General features: G+C 59.4%; 1 protein-coding gene across 1 annotated transcript; it reads left to right on the top strand.

The window, feature by feature from the left end:
* Positions 1 to 376: 376 nt before the first annotated feature.
* FOXF2 (forkhead box F2) lies at positions 377 to 6,171 on the top strand (the record flags this gene model as incomplete). Its single annotated transcript, XM_081996365.1, is given in 3 exon segments — positions 377 to 1,160; positions 1,163 to 2,320; positions 6,005 to 6,171. Coding segments are annotated over 3 exon segments (1,527 nt in total). The 5' UTR covers positions 377 to 958.
* Between the last annotated feature and the right edge of the window lie 1,546 nt (positions 6,172 to 7,717).

Here is a 7,717-nt window from a genome sequence, read left to right as displayed (position 1 = left end):
GAACGCTGCAGGCACACTGACACGGCGTCCCTCTCTGCCCGCGTCCTTCCCACCCCCGTGTCTTTGGTCCAGCGATCCCTGCCTGCTCTGCCTCGCGTCCTGTCGCCTCCAGTTTGATCCTGGAGCTTTCTCCATCATTTGGGAGCAGGCCTTTGCCTCCGCCGGCCCCCCTCCGGCGACCCGTTTCCTCCGGCAAACGGCGTTTGCCACCACGCGTGACCCACCCGCTGCACCGAGGGGACGTCCCCGGGGGGCGGAGGGAGGGCGCATCCCTGCTCCTCGGCCCGACCCCTGTTGCCCTAGAAAATGAATTGCATTTTATAAGGGGGGGGGCGGCAAGGGTTAGCGAGAAATTTTAAAAGCCGGAGGTTTGGCAGGCATGGGAAGGAGCCGGCCACTGTTGCTAGGGGTTCCACAGGGCAGGCGACCTCTCACACGCACCCACGCCCGCACCCGGCGGCATCAGCGCCCGTGTGCCCCGGGGAGCCGCGGCGGAGCTTCGGGCTGGTAGCCGCTCCCCTCACCGCGGGGCCGTGCCGGGGACCGGCGGGCAGTGCCGGTGCCTGCGGGGCCGAGGGAGCCCCCGGGGAGACGGTAAAACGGTGCCAGCGCCTGCGGCGGGGCCGGCAGCGGGAGGGAGCCGGCGACGGTGCCGCAACAGCGGCAGCGCCTCCAGCCCAGATGACGGGTGGACAGAGGCCAGCTGGAAAGAGGGTGGTCTCTCTCCCCCCACCGTCTCTAGCTCTGCTGATTTCTCGGCCGGATTCAGGGGGGTCTGCGGGGAAAGGGAACAGAAAAAAAAAAGAAAAAAAAAGAGCAAGATTGGAGGAAGTGATAGGCGGTCGCGCTGTGCCTTTTACGCAAGAAAAAAAAGTATATATGATGAAAGAATAACAGTGCGGAAGAGATTGGGGTGGGGGGTCTTGCCCTTCCTCCCCTTGCCGGATTAGGCAGCGGGATGGTCCCCAGGTGGGGGCAGAGGAGGAAGCGGAGCGGCGCTGAGCGGAGCCACGGCGGGCGGTGCGGGGAGGGCGGGGGCAGGGCCGGGGCCGGGCCGGGGCCGGGCCGGTCCATCCCGCCCAGCGCCTGGCTCCGGCGGAAAGCGGAGGAGCCATTGCGCAAGGGACCGCGGGGAGGGATGCGCAGGGCGCTGCCGCCGCCCGCCACGCCGAGGAGGTGCCCGGAGGACAGCAGTTCCCCCCGCTCTCCCCCTGCCGGGCACCCCCCGCCCCGGTACCCACCCCGCCCGGCTCCCCCTCTTCCCTCCCAGCCTCACCCCACCCTGCCCCATTCCCCTCCCTCCGCCAGATGACCACCGAGAGCGGCCAGCAGCGGCTGGAGCCCCCCGTCCCTCTCCGCTCCTGCAGCCCGGCTCCCGGAGCTCTCCAGATGAGCCGGCCGCCCTCCTCCGCCCTGGAGACCTCCACCTCCTCTTCTTCCACCTCCACCTCCTCCTCCTCCTCGGCGGCTGCGGCGGCTTCCTCCAAGAGCAAGAAGGCCAGCTCGGGGCTGCGGCGGCCCGAGAAGCCCCCCTACTCCTACATCGCCCTCATCGTCATGGCCATCCAGAGCTCGCCCTCCAAGCGCCTGACCCTCAGCGAGATCTACCAGTTCCTGCAGGCCCGCTTCCCCTTCTTCCGCGGCTCTTACCAGGGCTGGAAGAACTCCGTGCGCCACAACCTCTCCCTCAACGAGTGCTTCATCAAGTTGCCCAAGGGCCTGGGTCGCCCGGGCAAGGGCCACTACTGGACCATCGACCCGGCCAGCGAGTTCATGTTCGAGGAGGGCTCCTTCCGACGGCGGCCCCGCGGCTTCAGGAGGAAATGTCAAGCGCTGAAGCCCATGTATCGCATGATGAACGGGCTGGGCTTCGGCGCCTCCATCCTCCCGCAGGGCTTCGACTTCCAGGCGCCCCCCGCCTCCCTCGCCTGCCACTCCAACGGCTACAACCTCGACATGATGCCCAACGCCATGGCCAGCGGCTACGAGGGACTCAGCGGCGGCCACCACGTCCCGCACATGTCGCCCAACCCCGGCTCGACCTACATGGCCAGCTGCCCGGTGACTGCCAACGGGGACTACGGCCCCGACAGCAGCAGCAGCCCCGTGCCCTCCTCGCCGGCCATGGCGAGCGCCATCGAGTGCCACTCGCCCTACACGAGCCCTTCGGCTCACTGGACAGCCTCGGGGGCCGCGCCCTACATAAAGCAGCAGGGCCTCCCCGCCGCCACCGCCGCCCCCTCCGGCATCCACTCCAGCGTGCCCTCCTACTCCCTGGAGCAGGGCTACCTGCACCAGAGCCCCCGCGACGACCTCTCAGGTAGGGACCCGGGGTTGCGGTGGGGGCGGCGGGGCTTTCTCCGGCGGCGGGGGAACCCCGACTTCCACGGCGTAGGGAAGAGGGGAGCTTTGCCTGCGAGAGGGAGGAAAACACCCGTGAGTCGGAGCCATTCTGTTTCGGGACGGGGGGATCTCTGGGTGGACTGGCTGCGAGCATCCCTCCTTCCTGCCCGGTGCCAAGAAGGAGCGCTCCCGAGGAAAGCACGGCTCCGTCCCGGCGCGCACGTCCCCTCCCCGGTGCCGGTGACATGTGCGCGGCGGAGGGAGCGAGGGTCGCCCCGCAGCCCGGGCTGCGGCTCCACGGAGAGGGGAGCGCTGCCTGGCATCGCTGCCGCCTCGCTAAACCGCGGTCCACGGAGACGCGTCGCGGGAGTAATCACACACACAAAAAAAGGTGTTAAATATTATGCCCTAAACCCTTTGGGAGGGAGGGAACAGGACACTGCACCCGCTTATCTTGAAAAATGCGAGAGAGAGTAAAGCGGATCCAGCGTATTTCTGCAACCGGAGGGAAAGAGTTTTCTGGTCTCTGTCTCCCACCCCCCGGCCGGTGATTACAGACAATGTCTGCTCAGAAAAATCCGAGCACAAAAATGGGTAAAAGATGTTGGGCTCTTACGGGGAAATTTTCCAAATAGCCCTTTTAAACGTGGGTCCCGGAGGTTAAGCAAACAAAGACAGTCTGGGCTGGACCACACCGAAGAGGATTTTAGCCTGACTTAACCCCTATGAGAGCGAGGTCTTGTTCAATTTTATGGGAATTTTAACAAGTAACAAATACAGGCGACCCTCAGCTCTGGGTCCCCTCCCGCCCCCTCCTTGGGCCCCTGTCAATCACTCCCCAGTCCTTCTGCCAGCCCCGCAGGCTGCCCCGGCCTCCCCGCAGCCTGCTGCTGCCGGGGAAGCCACTTTTGCCATCGCCGCGGAAGGGGCTCGGGGTGTCGGGGGAGAGCAAGCGGTTGCAAATTTTCCTCCTTTGAAAAAACAAACAAACCATAAAACAACCCCCCCCAAAAAACCCTAACTAGCCCTGATATGGCTCCTGGGGAGAGGCGGCTGCCGAGCGGGCCGCCGTCTTACCGGGGTGTCGGCGCAGGGGGTGCGGCGGCGCGTCCCCGGACGGGCTCCTCCGAGCACGCGGGGCTCTGCTGCGGAGGCTTGCACCCACTTTTCGGGGATTCAGGTCGTCCTCCCACGTGGTTTTGGGGTCCGAGGCGAGAGGCCGGCGGGTTCACAGGGGCATTCCCCCTCCAAAATGCCTACCTTTACCGTTAGGAATTTATGCTTTGCTTTGTTGTTACTTGGATTTTTTTGTTTGCTTGTTTGTTTCTTTTTCTTTTCCTTTTCCTTTCTTTGGGATTTTTTTTCTGTGTTTGCTTTACTCCTTGCGGCTCCGCGGGCCGCTGCACAGGGCCCACGGGGCCACGCGTGGCGCTGGAGTGGGGCTGGCTCGGGGACCGGGGCTGGGAAGCGGCTGCTTCCTCCTCCTGACAGACACCCGAAGTGGGAAAGGCGATTCCTGGAAGAGAAATTTTCGTTTCGAAGCGTCCCAAGAACAGGTCTTCAGAACAAAAGCAGAAGGAAAGGAAGAGAACTCCCCCCCCCCGCCCCCAGCCTCCACCACGGTTTAAATCCGAGCTGTTTCTGTTCAAGGACAGACATACACGCAGACGGACCGACGGACGCTTTCTTAATGCCGGCAACGAGCGTCCGATTCCAGCAGCTCAGATTTAATGCCACCACTCTGCAAAACGGCGTTTCTCCGCTTATTTTCTGCAGGATCTAGGCCCAGGGCTTTAGTGGAAGCCATCCCCATTCCTCGTTCAGCTAAAAAAAAAAAAAAAAACAAACCAAAAAACCCAACCCTTTATTTTTTTGCGTGGATCCAATCCCCATTCGTGCATGTTACATAAAATCTGTGCGGCGCAAACCTTTTAGTAGAGGAAAAGGAGATGAGGGAAAAAAAGCAGCTCCTTCATTCGTAATTATTACCGGCAATAATCTTTCTCCTCCTCTCCCCACAAAAGCAGTAGCAAGTGAATTTCGCCTTTCCCTTTCTCTTAGTTAAATGCAAAGTAAATTCGGTGGCAACCGCTGTTGATCGGTCAATAATCTTCTAGTCATGACAGCGACAGGGCGGACTTAAAACCTTGAATTTGCATCAGACCGAAGAACAAGAGAGGAAAAAATTGGAAACAGGAGGCTCCATAGTTCTGCGAAAAGGATTTTGAAGCTGGGGGGCGGGGGGAGCCGGATTTTTTTCGCACACTATTAAATCCTGCTAAATGATTGAGTCAGGATTGTAATAAAGTGCCCCGGTTTATGGTGACCATACCAGCAGGGTTATTAGAAAGCCGAGGAAATCCAGCGAAATAATCACTTTTATAAAGTGAGCTCTGCGGGGTGAAGGAGGGGACAGTGCCGGAGGAGACGGGCTGTGCGTGCCCCCAAAGGGGTCGGCTCCCCTACCCCGGGGAAAACCGGGGACGTTTCCCTCTCCCCCCCCCCCCCCCGCTTCTCCTTTTGCTGCTTTTTTTTTTTCCTTTTTCTACTTTTTTCTTTTTTTTTCCTTGACCCTCGGTCAGATTTGACAGAGTCCCTCTAGCCGAGTTTGACATCCACACGCCAAATCAAATCCCTCCCTGGCTTCACCCTGCAGGCCTCGCTCAGGGCAATGCTCCCCTGCCCGCCCGATCCAGCAGGAACCCTGCCAGGCTACGCGGCCCTACGGCGTGGGATGGAGCGGGGATGTGGATGTCCCACGCGGCCCGTGGATTTTGTCCCCCGAAAGGCTGCCCTAGGCTGTGGGAAATGAAAATGTGAATTTGCAAGGTCACTTACATGTCGGTGCCGCGGATGTACGTCGCTTGTTGTTGCTGTTGATGAACCGCAGGGTGTCCTCGGTCTGTATCTTAGGTTTGTGAAAGCACACTCGCCTATAGGCGTGGACGCGCCTATACATACAGACACATACATAAATACACTATCAACACACGAACGGAGCGTGGTTGGAATTCAACCTGCAGCCGTCCAAGTCAAAAGCAAAAACCTCGCAGGGCCGGATGGGGCGGGGGAAGAGGGAGCAAAGGTGGGAATCGGATTGAAATAGCTGCGGCGCATCCAGAAAAACACGCGACTCGCGTCCTCTCCTCGCTCACAGGCACTTCCTCACCTACACCACGCGCAGAGGCTAACTTAACCCCACACGCTGATAAACAGGCAGGCAGAGGGGCAGACGGCAGCGTGTGTCTGCCCGCACGGGAGGGCTGCCCTGAGATCGGCGTGCGCCCGGGGCATCCGTGTGTCCGTGGGCATCCACCTCCGCCCGCCTTCCTCTCCTCAGCCTGTGTGCCGCAGGGATGAGCAGTTTCGACCCTCCCCGCCGAGCGGGCACCAGCGCTCGTACGAGCACGGGTGCAGCCCCGAGCCCACCCGGGGGCGTTGGGGGACTCCGGGGGCTCCGCGCCCCCTCCTCGCTCGGGGCGATGGGACCCGCCACTCTTTCTGCCCTGCACGCGGGGCAGGCTTTGTCCCGGGAGAGCTGCCCAGCCCGCTGCCAGGCAGGCCAGAGAGGAGCTCCCAAACCTTGCAGGAGGGAGCCGAGACCAGGGGAAGCGAAGCTACCCGACCTCTGAGCAGCTCTTGTTGTTTCCTTCTCTTACAGTGGGATTGCCTCGCTACCAGCATCACCCCTCCCCGGTGTGTGACAGGAAAGATTTCGTCCTCAATTTTAATGGCATTTCGTCGTTTCACCCTTCCGCTAGTGGATCTTACTACCACCATCACCACCATCAAAGCGTCTGTCAAGACATCAAGCCCTGCGTGATGTGAAGGCAGCGTCCCAACAGAGACAATCAGGTGGCATTGAACAGAGCCGAGCTATAGACGGACCCACGCAGGTTAAATATAATGTGCACTCTGATAGCATTGATAGTACACGAGTCACTTAGCAAAATTACCTAAGGAAGCAGTGTTTTATGTCCCTCTCCATCCCTTGAAGAACACATACAGCCGCTATAACGCTCCAAAGCTCTTCCTAAAAGCGAAATGCCTTGAGTGATGTGTTGGGTTAGGTGGGACTTCAGTGCCCTTATGCCAAGTCTGACCAGCTTAATCATAAAACACCTTTCTGTGATCTCCTAAAGAACCGAGCTTTGGGAAAGGGAACAATTCGATATATTTTTTACACGAGAAAGTGTCTTTGAATAGGAAAAAATAAACCTCCCAGCTCAGCACCTGCGAGGACTCCCCCTTCCGTTGCTGCGTTAGCGGGAAATTTACTACTTCTTTTTCTCTCCCCGAGCCCCACCAAGGACACTTTGTACGGACTTCAGCACCCACCGATCGATATTATTAAAACAGTATTGTTTAGCCCTTTCGTGTATAGACTTTAAGAAAATTTCATTTTTTTCCCAGTATTGCCGCAATACAACATTTTGTTTTTTATTTTTACAAAAGTTGTTTTCTACCACAATATTTTTTAAAAAATATTTTAAATAAATCTCGTGTATACTCACACACTATTGCTTTAAAAGGAGAATATATTTGCACTTATGTATACTTTTTACAGTTTGCCAAAATATTTTGATGTACAAATTTTTTTTTTTCAATAAAATGTATATAAACGACTATGCACTAGACGGGCACTTATTTTCCCTCGGCTCCTCCTGAGAAAACTCTTCCACCACAGCATCCGACATCGTTCAAGCCGCAACCCCAAATCCTCCAGCCGCTGGAGGCGAAGGAGGGGGTCGAGCAGTTGACCCGCGGGGGCCAGTGCCGTGGTCTCTGGGCTGCACCTCCCGCTCTCACCCGCTTCCCACCCTGCTTTCCCCCCGCTGCTGGATAGATTTTGAAATAACCGGGGCAGTGGACACAAAAGGAGCAGGGTCCAGACCGCCTGCTCCTCTATCCGAGGGCTCCCCCGGGCCCGAAGTGCCCTTCCCGCTGCTTAGGGCTGTGTCCAGGTGCCCCCGTGTCGCCGTCCCCCCTGCCCACGCAGCCCCGTCGGAGTCCCTCTGTGCCCCGAGGGGGCTTTGCCAGGTGCGGGGGCAGGAGCCCCTGTGCGACGCGGCGTTGCACTCGGCAGGGCACGTCACGGGTGGACGGTGAGCGGGATCCACGATAAAACCGTGGCTTGGTAAGGACTGGGGGGAGGCACCGAGAACGGCGTGGCCAGTGAACGGGGCGGGAGGTGAGAAAAAAGAGGAAAGAAGAAAAAGAAAAAAAAAGGGCCCCCAAAGTACCCCAAGCAACACAAACCCAGGTCCCAACATGCCGCCGTGGCCTGCGCGGGGTGAGGGGCCGCGGGCCGGAGCCGGGCACCGGGGGCTGCTCGCCCGCGCATCCTACGGACACCCCCGGGCCCGACGCCCCC

This window comes from Phaethon aethereus, assembly GCF_964289735.1.
Source record: "Phaethon aethereus genome assembly, chromosome: 2".
Taxonomy (NCBI): domain Eukaryota; kingdom Metazoa; phylum Chordata; class Aves; order Phaethontiformes; family Phaethontidae; genus Phaethon; species Phaethon aethereus.
The sequence above is the reverse complement of the archived record's forward strand: the minus strand, read 5'-3'. Positions and strand labels throughout refer to the sequence as shown.